The sequence below is a fragment of the Oncorhynchus mykiss genome, chromosome 5, assembly GCF_057628025.1.
Source record: "Oncorhynchus mykiss isolate SJ-2025 chromosome 5, ASM5762802v1, whole genome shotgun sequence".
NCBI classification, from domain to species: domain Eukaryota; kingdom Metazoa; phylum Chordata; class Actinopteri; order Salmoniformes; family Salmonidae; genus Oncorhynchus; species Oncorhynchus mykiss.
The window spans coordinates 79,090,448-79,116,977 of NC_143026.1; the positions used below are offsets into that span (position 1 = coordinate 79,090,448).

General features: G+C 40.9%; 2 protein-coding genes across 7 annotated transcripts in view; both read right to left on the reverse strand.

Moving 5' to 3' along the window:
• Positions 1 to 6,862: 6,862 nt before the first annotated feature.
• On the reverse strand, positions 6,863 to 12,423 carry LOC110524607 (zinc finger protein Gfi-1). Its single transcript, XM_021604430.3, has 7 exons — positions 12,281 to 12,423; positions 9,269 to 9,487; positions 8,532 to 8,726; positions 7,911 to 8,323; positions 7,619 to 7,756; positions 7,314 to 7,479; positions 6,863 to 7,091 (listed from the first exon to the last, which is right to left on the reverse strand). Exons 2-7 carry the CDS (start codon positions 9,378 to 9,380, stop codon positions 6,904 to 6,906), a joined length of 1,212 nt encoding a protein of 403 aa, XP_021460105.3. The 5' UTR covers positions 9,381 to 9,487; positions 12,281 to 12,423; the 3' UTR covers positions 6,863 to 6,903.
• A 1,527-nt stretch (positions 12,424 to 13,950) lies between these two features.
• The window catches only part of evi5b (ecotropic viral integration site 5b), a 65,532-nt gene continuing 52,952 nt past the window's right edge, over positions 13,951 to 26,530 (reverse strand). For all 6 annotated transcript variants that reach the window (XM_036978449.2, XM_021604431.3, XM_090236065.1 and 3 more), the window contains one exon: positions 13,951 to 17,664. In XM_036978449.2, the coding sequence (XP_036834344.2) occupies positions 17,371 to 17,664 (294 nt within the window). In that variant the 3' untranslated portion in view covers positions 13,951 to 17,370. The remainder of the gene's footprint in view (positions 17,665 to 26,530) is intronic.

Genomic DNA, 26,530 nt, shown 5'->3' on the forward strand with positions numbered 1-26,530 from the left:
CAGCCAGCCAGCCAATCAGCCAGTCAGTCAGCCAGCCAATCAGCCAGCCAGTCAGTCAGCCAGCCAGCCAGCCAGTCAGTCAGTCAGTCAGCCAGCGAGTCAGTCAGTCAGTCAGCCAGCGAGTCAGCCAGCCAGTCAGCCAGCCAGACAGTCAGCCAGCCAGCCAATCAGTCAGCTAGCCAGCCAGTCAGCCAGCCAGCCAGCCAATCAGTCAGCCAGCCAGCCAGCCAACCAGCCAGCCAGTCAGCCAATCAGTCAGCCAATCAGTCAGTCAGTCAGCCTAAAAGATGGTGAAGGACTGTTCTCCCTTCTCGTAGTAATACATCCTTTACTGTACTCAGTAATTATCAATGCTTTCTGCTGATGCAAACATATCTCACAGCATTTTGAACTCTACCAGCGCTATGAGGAACGAAACAGCAATTCATTTCTGTCTCCCAAAGAAATGTGACGTTGTATTTTGAATATTGTGTGACTTGCATATTAACTGAGTAACTACCTAATGCCTAAGGAATTCATTTGGCGTTAGGGGCTATAGGGCATGGGCTGGGTTATACTGTATAGCTGCGTGATAGTGGGATGGGAGCATTCAGGCTGCCTCTGAGTGTTAAAGGCACGTATTAATAGAGTGCTAGTTAGCTGCTTACTACTGTTCATTCTGCCAAAAGTCCCCAGAGCCAGACACAGCTCAGATCAGATATAGTGTCTCAATCAGAGCAGTCAGAGTGAGACATCAGAAGGTCACCCTGGTGGAGAGGGATCCTGTCACTTGGCAGATGATGATAGAATCATCTGTGTAGAGTAGGATCAGTCTTGACAGTTTACTTTTTATTTCTTTGCTTTGTTTTACTATGACTTTCATATGTAATAAGTGCATACTTGAATGATCTTTCCCTCAATGCAGGTCCACAATTGGTCACTTCTCTATTGGCCATTTATAAAACATAGACAAATCAGAATTATCCTTATTGATATAGGAAACTAGGGAATAGTTATTACATGCAGTAGCTGTCGTGACTAGTGCTGGTCTTTTTCCATGGATTTTAAAGAGGAAAGTCATGAACAAATACTTAGAGGTTAATCATCATTCTTTCACAAGTAAACTCTACCTGGAAGAACGTCTGGCCAAAAACAATGGCTATGCTTCCCTTCAGTGTCAATTTTAGCATGGAAATCTTGGTGGGGCAAATCAAATAAAAGTGGAATGCATTCCAGCAAAGCAACTACACAACACAACACTAAACAATACATTAATTGTACTATAACGGTGACAAACGGTGCCCACAAACTGTTAGGGCCTACATAAAGCTGCCCCAACAGCAGTCCCAACATTTTACCACTGCTACACCTGGCTATCAGCTGAGCCTTGTTTGGGAGCAAAACAATTCATTCAGCCTCATTTACTGCCTTTAAAAAAACTGATCTGATATGGCTGACCTGCTAAAACAAATGTGGTTTCTAATGACAATTGAGATGTACAAACTATGGCATAAGGGGACGACAAGCGGATAAGAGGCAATCCATAATTTTAATTAAGACATTAATGAGCGAGCTAGGATAGGTGTAACGTTAGTCAATATAACTACTTGTCTAGCGCTTTTGAAATGTACAGCGACATAATTCATTTCCTGGTCACATGCATTCCACGTGTTTCTTCAACCTGTAATATAACTTTTTGAAGTTTTTGTCCGAAGTAAAGCACGAGCGTATGTGTACTTAACGCGCTAACAAAAGTAGCTACTTTGACATAAATAACGGACATTATCGAACAAATCAAGCATTTATTGTGGAACTGCGATTCCTGGGAGTGCATTCTGATGAAGTTCATCAAAGGTAAGGGAATATTTATAATGTGATTTCTGGTTTCTGTTGACTCCAACATGGTGGCTAATTTGATTATTTTTCTGAGCGCCGTCTCAGATTATTGCATGGTTTGCTTTTTCCGTAAAGTTTTTTAAAAATCTGACACAGTGGTTGCATTAAGGAGAGGTATATCTATAATTCCATGTGTATAACTTGTATTATCATCTACCTTTATGATGAGTATTTCTGTTGAATCGATGCGGCTATGCAAAATCACTGGATGTTTTTGGAACTAGTGAACGTAACACGCCAATTCTAAACTCAGATTTTTTTATATAAATATGAACTTTATCAAACAAAACATACATGTATTGTGTAACATGAAGTCCTATGAGTGTCATCTGATGAAGATCATCAAAGGTTAGTGATTCATTTCATCTCTATTTGTGCTTTTTGTAACTCCTCTCTTTGGCTGGAAAAACGGCTGTATTTTTCTGTGGCTTGGTGGTGACCTTAGATAATCATGTGGTGCTTTCGCTGTAAAGCCTATTTGAAATCGGACACTGTGGTGGGATTAACAACAAGATTACCTTTAAAACGGTATAAAACACAGTATGTTTTGAGGAATTTTAATTATGAGATTTCTGTTGTTTTGAATTTGGAGCCCTGCACTTTCACTGGCTGTTGTCATATCATCCCGTTAATGGGATTGCAGCCCTAAGAAGTTTGAAGTGACAATTGTCAAGTCCCCATGAGTGATAGAACACTGAGCCAATCACGTCGCAAAGCTCCGTAATTTCTGCTGGCTTGCCCCACCACCACAGAAAGCATTGAGCTAGGCTGAAACACCTGCATTTTGGCGTTGCCTTACTCAAGAAAACAAAAAAGAGATCCTGTTTGTATGCGGCTTTATTAACTCAATGATATATATTATTTTTTTACATTGTTTGCAAACTGATATGTGTCACATATTCATGCCAAAATAACATGCAAAACAACACCCCCCCCCCCCCCCACAAAAAATATATGTATTATTATTTTTTATTTATTCATTTTGCTAAAAATGTAGGGCTCAAAACAGGTGGGGCTCTGCCCTGAATGACGGGTCGCCACTGCGTCCCTTTGGCCTTTCTCCCTCATTTGTTAAATAAGCAGACCTTTTCCTGTACTCCTCAGTCTGTTCTTCAGGGGGTTTAAAATATTCAGTATTTTTGCAGGCCTGAACGTTGTAAGACTTGAGTGAAGTGAGACATGTAAAATCCTTGTGAGTCAGTGATTTCAATCAATGTAGAGGAATAAGCACTTCCTGATTAAGTTCTGTATCGAGATGAAATGATGAAGTTGATGTAGGCTATAAGCCTTCCCAATATATGACATTTTGTCTAATTGACTAATATACACTACCGTTCAAAAGCTTGGGGTCACTTAGAAATGTCCTTGTTTTTGAAAGAAAAGCATGTTTTTTGTCCATTAAAACAACATCAAATTGATCGGAAATACAGTGTAGGCACTGCTAATGTTGTAAATGACAATTGTAGCTGGAAATGGAAGATTGTTTTTATGGAATATTTACATAGGCATACAGAGGCCCATTTTCAGCAACCATCACTACTGTTTTCCAATAACACGTTGTATTAGCTAATCCAAGTTTATCATTTTAAAAGGCTAATTGATCATTAGAAAACCCTTTTGCAATTATGTTAGCACAGCTTAAAACTGTCATCCTGATTAAAGAAGTAATAAAACTCTCCTTCTTTAGACTAGTCGAGTATCTGGAGCATCAGCATTTGTGGGTTCGATTACAGGCTTCAAATGGCCAGAAATAAATAAATGTATTCTGAAACTCGTCAATCTATTCTTGTTCTGAGAAATGAAGGCTATTCCATGCAGGAAATTGCCAAGAAACTGAAGATCTCGTACAACACTGTGTACTACTCCATTCACAGAAAAACGCAAACTGGCTCTAACCAGAATAGAAATTGGAGTGGGAGGCCCAGGTGGACAACTGAGCAAGAGGACAAGTACATTAGAGTGTCTAGTTTGAGAAACAGACACCTCACAAGTCCTCAACTGACAGCTTCATTAAACACTCGTCTCAACGTCAACAGTGAAGAGTCGACTCCGGGATGAGTTCCTCTGTCCCGTGTCTGTGTTATTTTGCCCATCTTAATATATTTTTTATTGGCCAGTCTGAGCTATGACTTTTTCTTTGTAACTCTGCCTGGAAGGCCAGCACCCCGGAGTCGCCTCTTCACTGTTTATGTTGAGACTGGTGTTTTGCGGATACTATTTAATGAAGCTGCCAGTTAAGGACTTGTGAGGCATCTGTTTCTCAAACTAGATACTCTAATGTACTTGTGATCTTGCTCAGTTGTGCACCGGGGCCTCCCACTCCTCTTTCTATTCTGGTTAGAGACAGTTTGTGCTGTTCTGTGAAGGGAGTAGTACACAGCGTTGTACAAGATCTTCAGTTGCTTGGCGATTTCCTGCATGGAATAGCCTTTATTTCTCAGAACAAGAATAGACTGACGAGTTTCAGAAGAAAGTACTTGCTCCAGGTACTCAACAGGTCTAAAGAAGGCCAGTTTTATTGCGTCTTTAATCAGAACAACAGTTTTCAGCTGTGCTAACATAATTGCAAAAGGGTTTTCTAATGATCAATTAGCCTTTTCAAATGCTAGCACAACAAGCCATTGGAAAACAGTAGTGATGGTTGCTGATAATGGGCCCCTGTATGCCTATGTACATATTCCATTAAAGATCTGCAGTTTCCAGCTGCAATAGTAATTTACAACATTAACAATGTCTACACTGTATTTCTGATATATTTGATGTTATTTTAATGGACAAAAAATGTCACTTAAAAAAAAAAGACATTTCTAAGTGACCCCAAACTTTTGAAATGTAGAGTATATATACAGTTTGTCAGGCCTATAGGAACATTAGCTATTTTTAAAGTTCATGATTATGATTAACTTTCTATTTTATATAACCGGGTAACTTGTATAGTTGTTTAGTTTCTTGTTGCTGTTCATTCTCTCATTTTATAGCTGCCCTATTTCTATGTTAGCAAATTGCTCATTACAAATGTTTGAATAAATTAATGAGTATTGTTCTCAATGGAAGGGATAATAGTAGCCCACACATACACCTGTGTCCCCATTTCCTGCTCTTGCGCTTACAAGCTGTGTTTCGGGCAGAGATGGTGTACAGTCGATGCCCTCCAGCCATGCTATGTGACGCTTTTTGATGGGTCTTTAGTTCCACCTGCGGAAATCAACCCTGTCCGGTCCTGTTTCCAACTTGAGCTTTATACGGAGTGGCCAAAGTTACATACCATTTTGTTAACGTGTAATATGCTCAGGCAACGTTTGAGGTCTAAACAAATAACTCCTTACTGCCTTGGTAAAAACAAACCAAATGTTTATAGGAGCTTAAGTCTGATGAAACGCAGCAGCATCCTGTAGCCTAGGTAATGGTGGAATTGGGTTTCTATTCCCTATGTGTTTTTCCACATAAAATTATATTTTATTTATTTCACATGACGAAAAGCTACATTTACTCGTGGATGTCATTTTACAATTCTATATAAGTTAGCCGAATATTTTAAGCATCTAATTCTTCATTCTAAACGAAATTATTTGATAGATAGATGATTAAGCAATCAACTCTATGGCATTAGAAAACTGCCCTTCTGGGTGGTTCAGATAAAAACGAGAAGAAAACACAACCTGGTTTGATTAATGAATAATGGGGGAACATAAACCTACCAGTTGGAAGGCACTTGAAGACCTTCCTTGTGATACTCGACTTAATTTGTGGTCACCTCTCAGATTTCCAGTAAAATAGCCAACGGCAAGAAAGCACTTTATACAGACCTATTACATGGAGTGGAGAATACACCAAGCCGCTGTAGGTGCTTTTTCGTGTATGTTTTAAGAGACTTCATATCAATTTGTGCTCAGCTAAGTTTTTCGGTTAATATTATACCCCTCAATGAATACAGGAGAGACATGTTTTCTATGAAAAATCACTGAAGGTTAACCACGAGGACAATCACTATCCACACAGTGGAAATATAGTATACGGGCTCTATTCCATCCGCATCGCGGAGGTTCAGCTTTACAGCATGATTTAAATTAACTTGACATTTCTATCGCTGAATCTGTAACGCTTCGGCGTTACAGAATGAATATATCCCTAATAATAATAATAATAAAGGATTAAACTATTAAATTCAACGAAAATGAATTGCCTCAAATTAACATCATCACAGGTCCCCCTCCAAGACACATTTCAAGGGGGTTTATTCTGTCTATAAAATGTAACAATGTTAGTTGGACCAATAGTCTAGACTAGCCTACTACAACGAATCCAGATAATCTGAGTTAAAATAAAAAAATAAATTCTGAATATTTGCGTTGGTTGTCCTTCAAATAATTCAGATGGGCCTTGCGGGATTTTGCAGCTTGGAGCATAATGCAGTAGGCTACATAGAAACGAAACAAAAACCTTTCGAAATCTGTTGGATTGCAGTTTTTATATTTGATTTAAACGATCATCTGATTAATAAATAAGGTTTGACATTGTAGTAAATGACACCTGGATATACCGTATAGTTGAGATTCTTAATATAAAATACAAATGTGCTATTTGAATTCTAAGAAAAAAATGAAAATAACATTGTTTTTAAAATAAATACACAACCATTGTTTATTAAATCACATAGCCTTATTGTAGTGACTGTTATGCCAGCATCCATGGCGTCCAACTAAACAAAGTGTCTGTCATTCTTTAGACAAGGTCTATTTTCCCAATTGTCCGTTGGAAATTGGTCGTCTGTTGTTTTTGTTAACGCGCTTTCTTTGGGGTTATTACCTATCTGGTTATTTTGTACAAATATTTTGGGTTCAGATAGTGTCCCTCCCTAGTTCAAACCGGTTTTGTCTAAACCTACACTGCACAAAAGCCTCTATAACTCTCCACCAGTAAATCACAGTCTGAAATCTTTGAGGAATGGATAGCTACAGTAGCTTATTTCTGGTTTCCAAAACAAGTGTTTTGTTTTATAGTGTTTGGTGTCCATTCTTTTATTTGATTTTAGTTTGAGGGTTTTAGTCCATGTTGTGACTCTTTGTGTCTTCTTAAGTCGACCTTTCTCTGGAATCCCTTGCTGCAGAGGTCACATCCGAATGGTTTGAAGCCCGTGTGTTTCCGGCTGTGCGTTATGAGGTTGGAGCTCTGGCTGAACGCTTTCCCACACACTTGGCATTTGTGCGGCTTCTCACCTGCAGAACAAAAATGTATGCATTAACCATCGTGTTACCTTCAGTAGCCAAACCATATAGGCAAGCAAGCTGTTTTATTTTATTGTATCAGGTCTTCAGGAAAAATGCATGTCAATTACGCATGACCTCACCATTATGCATTGGGTGGCCGTGTATGCAATTAACATATTTAGTGTTACAGCGAGGTCTACTAATAGACTAACATTTCTGACGCCTACTTGCCTGTGTGGATGAATGTATGTTTCTTCATGTCTGATTTCTGGTGGAACCTCTTCCCGCAATGCTGGCATGGGTAAGGCCGTGTATCAGAGTGGATGAGGAGATGCGTGGAGAGAGTCGACGACCTTTTGAAGCTTTTACCGCATATTTTGCAATCAAAGCTTCTTTCCTGTGGAAGTATATAGGCAAATATAAGTCTAAATATGATATTGATTAGCTCGTCAAAACAGTAAAGTAGCCTATTTTGCTTGTTGCCTTTGAATAATCAATGACAAAAACTAGAATGGTCTAGATTCTAGAATAGTCACCTGAGAGTGCACAGCTTTGTGTTGCTCGAGGCTGACAGCATGTCCGAAGGTTTTGCCACAGATATCACAAGCGTAGGGCCTCGTGCCACTGTGTGATCTGCGAACGTGGACCTCCAACCCATGGGGAGTCGAAAACGCCTGCAGAGGGAAGTTGTGTGAAATTCGTAAGGGGAATGATGATGGTACAAGGTAAATAAAGGGAGGGACAATTGTGTCCATAACCATACATCTTCAAGCAAATCATTGCTAACATAAACTGCTTAAATCTTTACATGTGCATACATTATCTTACCTTACTGCATTTGATGCACTTGTAGGTACCATTCAGAATGAACCGTGAGCAGGGTAAGTCAGACACAGCCTTGATTTCTGGGCTTTTCCCGTACAGGTTCCCTTCAGAGTACAACCCTACCCCGGGGGCGGCAGCTCTCTCGAACAGACCGGCAGCGGACCGGTAATCACTGTCATTTTCTGCTACCGGACTTCTGTTAAAGAGGGTTGGTTCAATGGCCCGGTCGCTGTAGTACCCTACCTCCGGGCTTCTCTTCAAGTCCATGGGGTGGTGGTGCTGGTGATGGAGACTCTGCTGGACCAGGTGACGGATGTCCGAACCAGAGTAACTGTTCCACGCATAGGGCCGGAAGGGAACAACGGGGAAGGGTTGTGTCTCGTCCACCGGGGGAGACAGGGATTTCTCTGAATCTACTATTGCGTTGCAAAAATAAATATAATTCATTAGTGTAGGCCTATTGTGATGTAATAGCTTAAGATGGATATCGGCCTACAAGCAATCAGGATGTCCCATCATCAAATTGTGAAATTGTAATCGCAGTGCATCATTTATCATTGCCTCTGCTACAATCTCCCACTTTGGGATAGCTACATTTTAATGCACCACAGACTAGATCTCTACCTGGTGATGCTGAAGGCGATGGAGGCCGCCAGAAGTCTTCATAAACTGAAGCTGGACTGCACACACTGTCCCCACAGCTGAGTGTGGACTTGGAGGAGAAGTCAGCCGTGTCCACTAGGTGAGAGTCTGGGGAGAACCCGCGGATGGCATCGCCTCCTGTCAAGGCATCCGAGTCATCTAGAATGTTACTATTCTCTGTTTTAATTACAACGAGGACAACGTGAGTAGCCTATTACAATAGCCTTATCCTATAACAACGACAAAAATACAACTTTGCTTATGATATCCCAATACTGTAATAATTATTGTAAGAAGAAGAAACAATATAAATAACTTTAGTAATAGCCTATATGTGACAGTACAATTAAACGTTATGAATAATTATACGAGCAAAATCATCCCACTGAGGTCAGTGTAGCTATCGAAATAATGTAAACATGTAAGATCTGGCTACAGGATAAGCCCTTATGGGCTATATATTCCTTTGAATTAACAGCTAGGTTTTCATTATAAATCATAGGCTTGTATTTCTAATATATTGCTGCTTCTTTTGAATAAAGCCGTGCCTCACATTATAACAATCTGTAAAACTAGACAAATAAAAGTGGATATTTCTAACAATATAATTAGGCTACAGAAAAACGAGTTTGTTCCATTTCGATTGAAATAATTTGCATGTACAAATGGTGCACCTCACACAACATCCAGACATTAACCTGGAAATAACAACCACATACCTGCACATATATGAGCTAAGATAGTATCAAGTCTACTGTAGTCATCTTCTAAGGACCGAGGCTTGTGGTAGCTGTGCGCCTTCTTACTCTTCACCAAGAAGGACCGAGGCATTTTCACTCTCCTTGTTCGGTCTCTGCTAATATCCAAAATCACTGGCCATCCAGATCCAATAGCAATCTGCACCTCTGTTCCTGGGATGCGGTGTTGCAGTCTTATCCCTGAAAAGATTTGAAGACTATTGGTTGACAATGTGTGGTCAACTATAAGAGATTTCTGGCTGAGGATGGAGCACGCGCACACGCCCTCTCACGTCTGCCAGGTGTTTTGGGCGGGGACAGGTGCCGAGGCTAGAGGAAACTCCTCCCCAGTTCATTGCCGCCCCTGGAGCCTATGATTGGTCCGTCTCCAGAACAAACAGCTCCCCAGACAGCTCCCTCTCACGGATCAGCCTGTATCTCTCCACGGGGAATTAAAACCCATGGCAATCAGGATAAGTGATACACTGCTTTATGTGTTACTTAATCCCTCCCTATACCTAGCTGCAGGACAGACAGGGGGGAGAGGAAACGCGGAGACCAACAGCACCTGGGTGCCAGTCAGTCAGGGTTGCTGTGGACCGGAGTGTGCTACGTGTGTCTCTAATCGACATGACTCATGAGACGTGTTATCAACATGCTTGATAATGGTACAGTATCCACCTATTTCCGTAATCGATTGAGCACGAATGAAAATGCGAATTAGAGAATAGTAGGCGAAGTATGGACGTGGTTGTGCCCAAATAGTCACATGTTGAATAGCCCCTCACTGGCTTACATAGCATTTCTCAAAATGAACAAATGTTGTAAAAAGACTAATGCATGATAATACTGCATCAGTCTGGAATTGTTTTGCGTCCTTCACAAATGTATTTTTATCCATCAATTTGGTCGGTGTCTCTTCATATATACATAAGGCTATATTTAATAACGGCAGACAGTCGCTGTCCACACGCCTGCCTGCGGGGCCACGGGAGTTTCGTATTTCCTGCAGTATTATAATATGCTCAATGAGTAAACAGTGCTACCTCTGTTCTCTGTGCGCATAGTAAGGCCGCTGATGACCTGTTCTGGACCAATTACGCACAGAACAACAGGCATTCAGCTCGCCTAGCACTCCAGACTGCCAGTGGGGCAGAGAATATCAGTATCAGTCACGTTTCAACCAGCTGATGGCGCGTGCAAGACATTCAAGATATGTGATAGAACTTATGTCTATGTCCTTACATTATAGGTCTACTACGTTATCTTGCTACAATATTCATATTCGACAGGTGAAATGATTAACTCAAAAACTCCTATAAACCTATTCTTTGAAATTATTTGGAGTATACCACAATGTAACTAAATTAGTTACTTATGGAAGTTAAAACTTGGCGGCCAATCAAACGAAATAATAGCAATGTTGGTACGAATTCATATTTAAATATAAATGTAGGCCTATTCGTTTATGACCTTTGCAGTGAGACAATATGTTGGTGACAGGAAGAGATATAAAACATTTTACAATAAATCATTTTGTTTTAGACTCATGACGTTGCATTCTTTTTTAGTTATTTTCTGTCATCTTATTTATATTATTTTTAAAATGCAGAAGTATTCTATCGGGTGCAGAAAGGCAGGCCAAAAGCCACAAGTGACTTGCAGGAAATCAAAGCGCCATATGCCCTCTATCGATTAGAAACATCGCCGCTGCATCCGGAACTCGCATTGGGTTGGAGGAGATATGACAAGCTACCGCAACACAATCTCAAAAGAAAACGCCATGGCTACCGATCAAACATAAGACACACTGACGCGAGGTAGTCCTGACCATTGCCCCATTTCTGGTGTAATGATATGACTGATGTGACTTTATTTCATATAAAAGCTTAGAAAATATATTCAACTAATCAAACCACTGGATCGTATTTTGAAATGCTTTAATAGCACAATCCAAGCAAATAATTTAGGCAGAAGTTAATTTCTAGCCTATTTGAATGGAAAAACTGTTTATGCAATTAATTATAGGCCTATCATTTAACAAAATAGCACTCAAAGAGTCAAATAACTTAGGTTATTAAATTTGATAGGCTATACAATACATCAGATAAGAATGCCTTTGGCACCACCAATGCATAGCCTATCAGTTAGCCTATTGTTAGTTTATCTCAATAATAATCATACATTATGAGGCCGTTTATCAAAATTCAGCAGGCCTATACTTTCCAACTAAATTGATTTGTTCTCCCTTTATGCATAGCTTATTAAACAACAGGTCCTTCGTGTCTTTTTCCAGATGGCTATTAGCTGTTTTATGTGCATTAGGTATAGACATTTATTTTTAAAGTACAATCAACAACCATTGCTGAAATATTTATAATTTATAGACTAACTTTGTTTAAAAAAAAATAAGATTGGTTTTCCATACAAGTTTTTGCTTATTGAAATGTATCACAGTATTGAAGGATGGAATCAATGGCATTGGCTGCATGTAATGAACATAGTCTCTGTTGAAAGCCTGTGTCAAACTTCGTTATCTTCTCCTCTCATTTGAAAATGCGCGCTGGATCCCACCGCACAGTTCAACAACTACTAAAAAGCAGCCTAAGCCTACGCATATAAACCTACAGCCTTTTAGCTCATAAAGGTTTCTGACACACAACATAATTCTAAAAGGTCGCCTCTCCACTGAGTCAGAAATGTACAGCTATGTTTAAGGTATTCTAATAAATTAAATTAAACCACTTTTTTGTCCACGAAAATGAAAAATGTTGAGCATCTATGCTGCATTGCTTAATTCATCCACGTGTTTAGATAAGTCTTACACATGTTCTTATCAATAAAGAACTGTACATGTTTTATGTTGTAGCCTATCAATTTAATATTATGCCCGTGTGCGTCCTGTCCTCTTAACGCGGTATACTATAGCCATGCAATTGACTTAGAAAAATTAAGAGGTTGACAGTCGTGGAGCAGGTTCAAGACATAGCCTACCGGAGTTCAAGCGTAATGAAAGCTCCTCAGACTTGTCACAACAACCCGGGTCCAGTGCCGCTGAAGGATCTTATGCGTTGTTGTCCAATTGAAAGGTGCATTGCAAGGCATGCAGCTCTGAAAGTTGGCCTCTTAAAAGCAGCAGAATGATTGACTTCCTGAACGGTGGGGTGGGGGGGGGGGGGGGGGGGGGGGGGGGGGTTAGAGCATCACTGACTGACTGAGCGCTAATTCTAACTAAACTCAACATTGAACCTTGTCAAATTGGCATAGGCTACCAATAAAACAGTGTATTAAGGACCAAAGTGCCGTATAATTATGTAATCTGTTATCCAATGGGCGTTGTACATTTTAACTGCAAAACATTTTTCCCTCCCAAATCAAATCAAGTAGGGGAGAGTGGGGTAAATTGAGACATTTTCTAGAATCAGCATCACTCCATCAAAGCAAACACTATTCTTTCTAACAAAGATATCTACATATATTTCAGGATTTTGTATGTCCATAGAAATCATCAGAAGTCATGCAAATATTATAGTTTTGAAAACATAGCTTGTCCAAAGAAAGTGGTCTCCCGGCACAATTTACGAGGTAAATTGAGCTGTGGGACAGGTTAAATTAAGCTGCCTACACATTTCTGTGTTGAATGAAATATTACCACAACCTTTCTAAAACCATATCTATCTTTATTTCCCAAACACAATTCAACACGATCACAATCACTTTGTCTTCTAATAATTTTAAGCATCTTTTAACACAGACTTAACACCTAACAAACACTGTACTTGTTAAATACTTAACGTAGGCCAGCCCCTGTTGTTACCTCACATCCCAGCGATAATGTCCAATGATCAAATTTGCAATGAATCTGACTTTTAGTCCATGAGAAGATTATTATTTTAAGCGTTAGCTTAATTAACCTCGTCAAAAAAGTGAATTGTTAATAGTTTACTTATTTAAGATATTAATGTCAAACGTAATATGGTTCATCATGGTAATGTCATTGATGATCCTAAAAAGTTTCAAGTTGATAGGCCATTGTTTTTTATTTCAATGGACACGTAAAATCCTATTTCCTGATTCATCTACGACTCAGCCATCTCTTAACCAATCCCTTAGATCTTCTCAAACGAAGTTAAGCAATGTACCATGGGCCTGCATGGTGTTATTTGGATTTTTCAAAAGGTTTTCCAAAATGTTCAAGATTGAGGGAAATTTGTTCAGCATAAGGAAAGACAAAGTGTCTATGTTAAAGGGGCCGCAAATATGAGGGATTAAGTGAGGCTATTTATAATAGCGCCACCTATAGGCCAATTGGTGCCATCATTTTTGACCAAATTACACATGGCCTCTAGTTTCTGTGTGCCAAATTTGAATAAAAAAAGTTGATCTATGCTAGAGTTATTTAACCATGTCGAGGAAAATAAATGATCTAAGAATAACAATAGGTTTCACAGCTTTGCTGTGAACCCCTAACAATGATATATAGGGAGGGTAATAGTCCATCAATTCATGCAACCCAAAACTATTTTAAGGTTATTTAAAAAAATCGGAAACCAATGACATGATACTGCAGTAAAAGATGTGAGAATGGAATTGTATTTGCTCCACTATGGTTACTATTACAGCACATCAGTAAACACTATATATAACATCAACAGAACTGAAAATGTTTATCAAATAGTTTATTTGTGAACTCAAACACATTCATTTCACATACATGTTTTCAGAGTGTGGTAATGATTATTCCATAGTGTTATTACTCCATGTAGACTTCTCTTTACTGCATTATATTGTCTTTCTCTGAAAGTGCCAAAACTGCGTCATGATGCCTTTCCAAATATTCCATCCATCGTTGTCCTCAACCAACCAAGGAATAGCACATCAGTATCACAAAACCTCTTCTGAACAATGAGTCCGTGCGTTCTGGATATAAATATTTTGCCGAGACTTGGCTGATAGGTTTTTGGTTCTAATGTCTTAAAGGGCCACTGCTTTAAAAACGTTTAAAAATCTAGCAATTATGAGATGTCCATTGTTGTGGGCCTCATTTCCAAGTTGCGATGTAATTTAAGCATTACGATGATTGTACCGAATGCATCGTTATTTACAAGCCAACTTTAAGTGTTCCCCAAACAAGCACGTAAAGAGACCATGTGTCGAGACTGATAGGATAGAAAGAAAAACAGAGCTCGGATCAGCTTTCTCCATTCAAATCTTATTTTAACATAATTATGCCACAATACTGATGAGAGATCACCACCTATGGCGATTGAAGGCGACACGGTTTATTATGCTTATAATAATGCACAAAATCACAGATTGGGCATATCATTACACACGTTGTCACAGAGGCAAACATTTCAAATTGTAGACTAGTCGCAAACTAGAACTCAACTGATTGAACATGAAATTGATTTCAATAAGATTAAAATAGCCTAATTATAGGCTCTGTTGTCCATGTAATAATATGTGTAATAATATCGGTTTTAATTTGTTTGCAACAATTAGAAATACTTTGGAAACTTTGTATTTGTAGTCAACTAACGTCCTTCTGAAGTTATCGGCAGTTACAATCAGACCAATAGAATCATTATGTTTAGGAGATTTTTAGCGGAGATCTGTGAATAAAGTGACGCGGAAGGGCAAAAATACATCTAACGATGCACTTTGACTGCTCTACGAGTAGTCTGGATCACTCGTAGATGTGCAAAGGTTTTTAAGAGCCACGTTACTAACGCAGGCTCAGGGAAACACCGTGGCTACTAAATATACATAGTAATAAGGTTGTAAGGATTATCTTAATGCTACGAAGGCTCTGGGGTAAAAGGCGCAGGTCCTGTCAACCTAGAGAAGTTGTCTGTTTTAGGGATCTGCTAACCCTGATAATGGATCAACATCAACCTTTATGAAACCAAGTGGTGTATATTTATCTGGCAGGCAGAGCCTACTGTTTAAAATGCCATCATTGTCCCAGATCTGTCATGCCAAGGCATCACAATGACCATACGAGTTATAGGCTATACAGCACAAACTGATCTGAGACCAGCTTATACAACCCCTCCAACAGTTTGGTAACACTTGACAATACACTTTGCTTCATTCACAGAGGAAACAAACAGCACATTTCTTATGATGCATGCCAAATGGCAAGCTATTACCTACATAGTGCATTACTTTTGACCAAAAGCAGTGCACTACACATAGGGAATAGTTTGCCATTTGAGACATTTAGAATTATCTTCTTAGTATTTTCAGATAAAAGTATTGTTTCATTGGCTTGGACCGTCATTCATTTCGTGCAAAAGTACAACATAGCAATACTTCTGTTTAACATTATTTATGTTCATACAAGATTCAGATTACAGTTCTTATACTTTTCATTATGTCCCTTAATTATTATTTATTTAAAGATCAATATTCCCACTTTAGAAATAACAGTACTTCTAAATCTGGGCTGGTTTACTTAATAAACTAGTTACATGCTTCCATTAACCAACATGCTGAAACGTATCCTAATCTATGAAATTATGAAGTGATCCTAAATCCGTCCTTCCTCCAAAAGTAAGATTGTCCCAACAGAGAAAAGTAGGATATATGAAAACATCTACAGAACATTGAGACTGTGGATACGTTCCCATACTCTACCCCTTTTCCGAAGAGTGCATTTGTACGCTCCCCCTCATAGATATAAAATAAATGCACTGGTGTAGGGAATATGGTGTAAACTCCCTTCATGCTTGCTTGCACCAATCCAATGCCTTTAAATGCATGAGGGCACGTGAACAAGTGCTCACTTCTGGAGAAGGGTGGAGAATTGGAACACAGCCCACATCTGAAAGAAATGTCTGCTAATCAGTTCTGTGCATCTTGACAACTAGAGTGATATGTCCCTTTCAGCCGCATCCTACATTAAACAGATATGCAATAATTCATTAGATACATATTTTCAAGTCAAAATGGACATGAAAAACAAACAATTACATATATACGGAGTATACAGGATTCAAATTGACCTTTGGATAGGCCTATACCAGGCCTGATGATAAACAGGTTGTATGTCTCAAGGCCAACGAGCCAACATTATGTCAACTTAGGTCGTGCACATTGTTGCAAACGGCAAGTTTTGAAACAAAAACATGTTTCTTTTAAAAAAATTTTTTTAGAGAAGTGGTACACCGTTCCTGGAGGAACTGCAAGCTCCATTTCCAACTCCTTGGTCTAAAAATCTATTTAGTATATAGTCCCCTGATGGGGGACATATCAGCTGTTAACACTAGTCCCTCCCTTTTTTGGTCCTTCTTTTTTTTTCTTTGTTTGCTGTCTAGTGAATACGACCCTAATGCTTGTTGACACTTTCTGTTTGATACTGGGGCTCATTAACCATGTTCAATAGAGACATTCATCACTCTTCAGTACATTATTCTCTCCTGATATAAAGACACCCACACAAAAGGGCTCTATACATTTTTGATTGTCCACTTATAAAAGCGATAAAAAAATAAAAACTGATTGAAAGAAGTGTCAGTCATCATAAAGCATAAAACATTTTATTGCACAGTCTCTGTGTGTTGTGTCTGTTGTACCATGGTTGGTTGTGGGGCTGAAGGAGTGCCTGTAGTTTGGTTGTCTGGGTGGGGTCACCCTGGACAGGGTAACCCCAGTCCACTCCCCTGGTGGTCAGCCTAGCTTCGTGGAGCACAGGCGGCTACTTGAACCTCCATGTTGTCCTTCTCTGATCTGCCTGCCTGTGGTCCAGACCAGAGCAACACATGGATATGATCCTCTTCAGGTGGGTTTTGGCGAAACAAGAGTAAAGCAGACTAACGCAACGGACAAAGAAAAAAACCAACTCCACCACAGGTGTGATTCTGCTACGACTTCACTTGTTGACAAAGCCCACACATTCTATTCCATGCTTCCAAAGATTCCATTGAAAGGAGCTCCCTACATTGGAGTCCCACAGACAGTCAGACGCCATTCTCCTGAAGAGTGGCTTGCTACCATGGACAACCCCTCTGTCCCACTGTACCAGATCAGAACTGCTCTGATCAGCCTCCAGGCGTCTAGCGATGGTGTCCATCACCCAGTCACACGGTGGTGTGTTTGTGGATGCCAATGGGAGGCACAGAGAGAACCAGACCATGCCCATCATCATCCCCCTCACTGTCAGTGTCCCCAAGACCCAGGGAGGGGTTCAGCCTGATGCGGCTGATGCTGCTATGCTGATGGTCCAGGTGGGAGGGGGTCTTGCCTACACCTGTGTCTTCGTCCGAGGAGTGGTACGACTCATCATCTGGTATGTAGTGATTGACAATGTGGATCCCATCAAAAGCGGGCTGATTGGACATGCTGCTCCCCCTCTGGCCTTTTAGGCAGCGGATCTGTGGAAAAAGACGAGAAGCGTTTAAAAGGAGGAGCATGTAGAGTAATGCATAATGGGGACGTGTAAATAAACACACTGGTGAGTGGGAATTGTAAAATCAAAGATCCATACATTGCCAATGCACATGAGAACATCATGGTTGTTCATCTTTCTAGAAATCACGTGTACAAACTACAACAAAGACGTCAACACCAATGAAAACATCAGATCTGAAATTATGACACTTGGAGATTCATTTCTAAACACATGCAGCGGGCAAGTTCACACTCATTTGGGTAGACATGTTCCAGAAGCGGCTGTCGGGAGGAAATATAGGAGGACGGGCTCATTGTAATGGTTGGAATTGAATAAATGGAACTGAGTCAAACATGTTGTTTCCATATGTTTGGTACCTTTTCATTTATTCCATTCCAGCCATTACAATGAGCCTGTCCTCCTATAGCTCCTCCCACCAACCTCCTCTGACCATGCTCCACAACACATCTGATATTAGGTATAGGCTGCAAAACCAGTGGAAGACGGGTAGAGGTCAGGTCAAAAGCTTGGTCTGGGCCACACCTGCCCTGCCTAGAACTCACCTGGGTCAGCCTGCCTCGCAAAGACAGACATGTAGGGAGAGAGACACACTTAGAAATCTAGTTATTGTACCGGTACTTGTCACTTTTCTCAAATATTAGTGCTTCATCTGTTAAATGTAAAAAAGAACAAATGTACAACGGAGATCAGTGATTTGAAACTACCGTGTTAACTTGACAGATGCAAGTGTGCAAAGACACTTCCAGGCTAAAAACCAAGAGCCGTTCGTGACTTATTTTTGATCCTGAGAAAGATTAGTCAACTTTGGTTTAGCTCAACTCTGTGGCTGACTGGAAACCTTACTCTTATGAGAATGTGTGATTGAAAAGAACTGAGGCGACACTTTTTCTTCTTGGTCCAAGTCCATCTACTCTGATCTATTGGTCTCACTACTGCTCTTCTACCATCCCCAAGAAATGCATAAATTAGGCCTAATAATTATGCATTGGAAAAAATGGAATCAACTAGCACATTCACCTCTCCTGATACTTTGTCTTTTGATTCTTATAATCAAAAGTATTATTTTGTGTGCAAAAAAAAAAAAAGAAAAAAAAAGAGTCAGTTGTCTAGTCAGTATTTCCAGCTAACTGCAGTATCTCCAGGATTAGATCTCTCAGGTCGTGAAGGTCCGGCAGGGGAGTTTGTACACCCAGATCCTGGCTATGAGGCCATTTAGAACCTTACACCCCCAACGCTTCAATCAGCATGTTTCATAGTTTCACTGCCGCCCATTAGTTTCCAACACCACTGACCAAATGGCACCCTATTCACTTAATTGTGCACTACGTTTGACCAGACCCTGGTCAAATTTAGTGCACTATTAACCTTTTCACGTGTGAGTTCCAAATATCTCTAACCGTCGCCCCTGCATGAGTTTTTTTCATGCACGTGATGTCAGAATGCTTTCACAGTTCCAAAATGTGATTGTTAAGCAACAGGACAGTTACCCGCGCTGCCCTCAAACCAAGGCACGCTGACTGCTAATTATCTATAGGCTGTTTCAACTTGTCACTTTCAAAATATTTTCTAACAAGTTTTATTTTCTAACAACAGTTTGAATTTAGGTGTGTTCCGCCTCCTCGTTAATTCACATAAGTAGCCCATTTCAATTTCAATATTGTGGACAATTTATGATGGAGGCTTTATTGAGCGGACAAACATCTCTCGTCAAAGAGGGCCCAAGCACTTCCCCAGTGTTTCCCCAGATCAAGTATGAAGACATTGCGCATCTCTACTCAGAACAGGCCTTGCAAACATTTTCCCCCAGCACATTTTCTGGCTGGCACCCGCCTTGCCTTCATGGTTGTTTTCCTTATAAATTGGACATGTGTGCGTTCCTATCAAAGTAAGTGGCTTATTTTCTGTATATCGTGTTGTCGTTTCTGCTGTAGCACACCATATGAATGTACGGGTCATAATGTATTTGCTGTTTTATTCAAGTACTTCTTGCATAGATTGTAATGGACACATATGTGGGTAAAATACTTCTTTGAATGCTGTACTGATTATGATGAAAAAATGCTAAGTTATTTGCCGGCTATGTGTGGCGCCAAGTTTGTTGACAACATATATGTATGTTGACAACATATATGTAAACTTTTTTCACTCCAAGATCGCATAGCAGTTCAGACGTCTTTTGTCCTCGTCTTGTCGTGTCCTGTATGTATATATATATATATATACACACACAACTTTTTTCACATACACTTTATTTTTATTTTCCATCAACTCATCTTCTAAACACTCTCCTGCAACCAGCCTCACCAATTTATATTTATAAAAAAGTATTATTTACCTCAGATCTGTAATCCTCCAAGAAGCTAGCCAGAAACTCCAAGAAGCTAGCCAGAAACTAGCCAGGAGCTAGCCCAGAAGCTAATCCAGAAGCTAATCAGAAGCTAGTTAGCTTCTTTACTGGCAAATCGTTAGTATTCAGCTAACCACGGTTTGTGGTCATCAGCTATCCTTTAGCTCGAAAATCTATCGCCAGTTTTGTACGGCGCAGCGCGGCTCGGAACGGAACATACCGGACCAATTTTTCTCTCCATGTCCCTGGATTTCAACTGCGCTCTGGACATTCATACCCGGATCTCACAGCTAGCTAGCTGCTATCCGTGTGACAGTCGGCTTTCGTCGATCCGGACCCGTTTTACTGCCTACGCGGAGCCCCACCGGGCCTTCACAACTGGACTGCCGACGTTATCTACCTGAAGGAGATCCGGCTGGCTCCCCCGTCGCGACGTTACCTGAACGCCCATCTGCGGCCCGCTAACCGTTAGCTGTCTTACCGGCTGCTATCTGAATAGACAATCGGACAATTTATTTATTTATTTTTATTATTATTATTATTATGTTTTCTTCTCGGGCCTCTATAACTATATCTATTGTTCTTATTTTTGTTGTTGTTGTGTGATTTGGATTAATCCCCTCTACCACACGGAACCCCACTAATCTACTGACCGAACGCAAGAGGTGGCTAAAAACAGACTCCATCCTATGCTAGCTTGCTACCGATGGCCTGGCTAGCTGTCTAAATCGCCGTGACCCTCAACCAACCTCTCCACTCACTGGACCCTTTTGATCACTCGACTAAGCATGCCTCTCCTTAATGTCAATATGTCTTGTCCATTGCTGTTCTGGTTAGTGTTTATTGGCTTATTTCACTGTAGAGCCTCTAGTCCTGCTCACTATACCTTATCCAACCTATTAGTTCCACCACCCACACATGCAATGACATCTCCTGGTTTCAATGATGTTTCTAGAGACAATATCTCTCTCTTCATCACTCAATACCTAGGTTTACCTCCACTGTATTCACATCCTACCTTACCTTTGTCTGTACATTATACCTTGATGCTATTTTATCGCCCCCAGAAATCTCCCTTTACTCTCTGTTCCAGACGTTCTAGACGACCAATTCTTATTGCTTTTAGCCGCACCCTTATTCTACTCCTCCTATGTTCCTCTGGCGATGTAGAGGTGAATCCAGGCCCTGCAGTGCCTAGCTCCACTCCTATTCCCCAGGCGCTCTCTTTTGACGACTTCTGTAACCGTAATAGCCTTGGTTTCATGCATGTTAACATTAGAAGCCTCCTCCCTAAGTTTGTTCTATTCACTGCTTTAGCACACTGCCAACCCAGATGTTCTAGCTGTGTCTGAATCCTGGCTTAGGAAGACCACCAAAAATTCAGACATTTTAATTCCAAACTACAACATTTTCAGACAAGATAGAACTGCCAAAGGGGGCGGTGTTGCAATCTACTGCAAAGACAGCCTGCAGAGTTCTGTCCTACTATCCAGGTCTGTACCCAAACAATTTGAACTTCTACTTTTAAAAATCCACCTCTCTAAAAACAAGTCTCTCACCGTTGCTGCCTGCTATAGACCACCCTCTGCCCCCAGCTGTGCTCTGGACACCATATGTGAACTGATTGCCCCCCATCTATCTTCAGAGCTCGTGCTGCTAGGCGACCTAAACTGGAACATGCTTAACACCCCAGCCATCCTACAATCTAAACTTGATGCCCTCAATCTCACACAAATGATCAATGAACCTACCAGGTACCTCCCCAAAGCCTTAAACACAGGCACCCTCATAGATATCATCCTAACCAACTTCCCCTCTAAATACACCTCTGCTGTCTTCAACCAAGATCTCAGCGATCACTGCCTCATTGCCTGCATCCGTAATGGGTCAGCGGTCAAACGACCTCCTCTCATCACTGTAAAACGCTCCCTGAAACACTTCAGCGAGCAGGCCTTTTTTTTAAAATGCCTTCCTAACCATCTTAAATAAACATGCCCCATTCAAGAAATTTAGAACCAGGAACAGATATCGCCCTTGGTTCTCCCCAGACCTGACTGCCCTTAACCAACACAAAAACATCCTATGGCGTTCTGCATTAGCATCGAACAGCCCCCGTGATATGCAGCTGTTCAGGGAAGCTAGAAACCATTATACACAGGCAGTTAGAAAAGCCAAGGCTAGCTTTTTCAAGCAGAAATTTGCTTCTTGCAACACTAACTCAAAAAAGTTCTGGGACACTGTAAAGTCCATGGAGAATAAGAACACCTCCTCCCAGCTGCCCACTGCACTGAAGATAGGAAACACTGTCACCACTGATAAATCCACCATAATTGAACATTTCAATAAGCAGTTTTCTACTGCTGGCCATGCTTTCCACCTGGCTACTCCTACCCCTGTCAACAGCACTGCACCCCCAACAGCAACTCGCCCAAGCCTTCCCCATTTCTCCTTCTCCCAAATCCATTCAGCTGATGTTCTGAAAGAGCTGCAAAATCTGGACCCCTACAAATCAGCCGGGCTAGACAATCTGGACCCTTTCTTTCTAAAATTATCTGCCGGAATTGTTGCCACCCCTATTACTAGCCTGTTCAACCTCTCTTTCAGCTGCGGTCATCCCCCTCTTCAAAGGGGGGGACACTCTTGACCCAAACTGCTACAGACCTATATCTATCCTACCATGCCTTTCTAAGGTCTTCGAAAGCCAAGTCAACAAACAGATTACCGACCATTTCAAATCTCACCATACCTTCTCTGCTATGCAATCTGGTTTCAGAGCTGGTCATGGGTGCACCTCAGCCACGCTCAAGGTCCTAAACGATATCTTAACCGCCATCGATAAGAAACATTACTGTGCAGCCGTATTCATTGATCTGGCCAAGGCTTTCGACTCTGTCAATCACCACATCCTCATCGGCAGACTCAACAGCCTTGGTTTCTCAAATGATTGCCTCGCCTGGTTCACCAACTACTTCTCTGATAGAGTTCAGTGTGTCAAATCGGAGGGTCTGTTGTCCAGACCTCTGGCAGTCTCTATGGGGGTGCCACAGGGTTCAATTCTTGGACCGACTCTCTTCTCTGTATACATCAATGAGGTCGCTCTTGCTGCTGGTGAGTCTCTGATCCACCTCTACACAGACGACACCATTCTGTATACTTCTGGCCCTTCTTTGGACACTGTGTTAACAACCCTCCAGGCAAGCTTCAATGCCATACAACTCTCCTTCCGTGGCCTCCAATTGCTCTTAAAATACAAGTAAAACTAAATGCATGCTCTTCAACCGATCGCTACCTGCACCTACCCGCCTGTCCAACATCACTACTCTGGACGGCTCTGACTTAGAATACGTGGACAACTACAAATACTTAGGTGTCTGGTTAGACTGTAAACTCTCCTTCCAGACCCATATCAAACATCTCCAATCCAAAGTTAAATCTAGAATTGGCTTCCTATTTCGCAACAAAGCATCCTTCACTCATGCTGCCAAACATACCCTTGTAAAACTGACCATCCTACCAATCCTCGACTTTGGCGATGTCATTTACAAAATAGCCTCCAATACCCTACTCAACAAATTGGATGCAGTCTATCACAGTGCAATCCGTTTTGTCACCAAAGCCCCATATACTACCCACCATTGCGACCTGTACGCTCTCGTTGGCTGGCCCTCGCTTCATACTCGTCGCCAAACCCACTGGCTCCATGTCATCTACAAGACCCTGCTAGGTATATCTCTCTAGTCACCCCCAAAACCAATTCTTTCTTTGGCCGCCTCTCTTTCCAGTTCTCTGCTGCCAATGACTGGAACGAACTACAAAAATCTCTGAAACTGGAAAAACTTATCTCCCTCACTAGCTTTAAGCACCAACTGTCAGAGCAGCTCACCGATTACTGCACCTGTACATAGCCCACCTATAATTTAGCCCTAACAACTACCTCTTTCCCAACTGTATTTAATTAATTAATTTATTTATTTTGCTCCTTTGCACCCCATTATTTTTATTTCTACTTTGCACATTCTTCCATTGCAAAACTACCATTCCAGTGTTTTACTTGCTATTTTGTATTTACCTTGCCACCATGGCCTTTTTTGCCTTTACCTCCCTTCTCACCTCATTTGCTCACATTGTATATAGACTTGTTTATACTGTATTATTGACTGTATGTTTGTTTTACTCCATGTGTAACTCTGTGTCGTTGTATCTGTCGAACTGCTTTGCTTTATCTTGGCCAGGTCGCAATTGTAAATGAGAACTTGTTCTCAACTTGCCTACCTGGTTAAATAAAGGTGAAATAAAATAAATAAATAAAAAACATACAACGCATTCTGTCTGTCAGACCAAAGATGTTAAAACAAGGGATAGTTCACGCGACTGACTTCTGTAGTTTAAGACAACTGTGAACTTGGAAAAAGAGTAGGTAAAATCATGACGGCAAATGATCTTCAGGTCGGAGCTCTAGAAAGAGTTCCAGAGTTGGAATCCCGAGTTGGATGACTGTTCAAAACGATTTTTCCCAGTCGGAGCTTGTCGCCCCCCTAAAATGAACCCCCCACCCCCACCCCCCACACACACAAACCCCCCTAAAATAGTTTCATCCCTGTTTAGCTTTCGCACTACGGTTAGGCTAGGCAGTAGGCTTGTATTTGGTGTGATGATCTGTGAGGTGAAAACATTTGAATTTTCTTTGTCAAAAACAGTAAACGACTTGCCAAGTCATATGCTCCGGTTCTTGTATACACTAACAAGTACATCGACGATTTGTAATATGCTGAAAAGTGGCTAAACTAAGTTAACATTTTTTCAGGCAATGAGCGCAGCCATCTTTGACTTTGTTTATTTGCGTCTTGTAGTGAATGGCATTCTGGGATTAGGGAATTTTCGCCAAACAAACAAACAAACATGGCTGCCATCAAAGAATTTAGCTGCTGTAAGCTTAGCTGACACGCATTTCTTTTCTAAACAACATTACATTATTCTCTTGTGCTCACCAGAGACGTGGTACATTGTAAACTAGTCTAGCTGTTAGGTCGCTAACTTCTGTTTAGTTTTTTTGACAGCGCAACCTGTTATTTAGACTGGTTTACGGAATGAGTGTTCCGTGTGATGCTTGGATGATGAAGTTTGCATGTATCTTATACAATAAAAGGTCAAATTGAGGAATAAAGTTTAATAGCTTTATTTTCCATCAGCACAAAAAAATATTTAGATGCTGTTCAGACAATGCTGTTTAGACGCGTTTGTTGCCTCATACGTACTGTTCCAATCACATATTTGAGATCGTATGCTGCAGGGATCACTCAACAATGATCACAAATGCGTGATTGTATCCGTCAAAGGATTACGGGAATAGGGTGCCATTTGGGATGCATATCTGAGTCCAGCCAAGAAGAGAGGAGGCGGAGGGATTCTGTTCTGACCGACTGGCTCTGACTGCCTGACTAACTGCCTTGACTGTTTGCCTGCACTGTCTGGATAGGAGATCCAGAACGACACGCTGCATGATTTAATGCTCAGCTCAGTTTAAACACAAGACACCAGCCTTTTTTCTCCTCTTTTTTTAGGAGGTGGTACAAATCTGACTATATCCTCCCTTGTAAAGGATTGATTTGCTGGAAGAAAACAAATGGCTTTTTTCTTCTGGGGGTTTTCTACCACTCTTCTCACATATATATAAATATATATATAAATATATATCAACTGGGTGGTCGAGCCCTCAATGTTGATTGGCTGACAGCTGTGGTATATCAGACCGTATACCATGGGTATGACAAAACATTTATTTTTACTGCTCCAATTATGTTGGTAACCAGTTTATAATAGCAGTAAGACACCTCTGGAACTTGTGGTATTGCAGCGTACGTAAGAACAGTCCTTAGCCATGGTATATTGGCCATACACCACACCCCATCGGGCCTTATTAAATATTTGCTTCTCTCTCGCCTCTTTTGCCTCTTGGAGTCATGTGCCATATGTCATATTACAATACATTGCACGCACATGCACAACACACAGAATAAAAGGGTGCATCAGGGCCTGCCAATATAATCCTACTAGGGATCCCTTCATTCACGTCTGATCAGGTCTTTGTATTATTTGAAAGACACTAATCTGATCAAAGATGGCCCACTCTGCTGAAGTGATAGTGTCAAAGTCAAACCGTCAAATCTGACGATCTTTTGCTGATCCTGTAGATTTCTGTGATGAAATTCATAACCTTTAAATCCTTGATCTAGCAATTCAGATAATAATAGCTAGCTGTGGTGTACACAGAGGAGCAAAAGCAGATTATGAGACTCTTTTCTATTCAATCTGGGCACTCTCAGTATGTTGAGTAGTTGGTTTTAGGGTTATCTTTTAGAAGATGAGAGGAGAGGGGTGTGTAGTGGTAAATCAACACCCTCAGCGCAGGAAGCTTTTGGGCGTAGTTTACACTTCTAACCTACAGTTGGCTTCAAAATAGACAAATCTGAGCAAAACATGA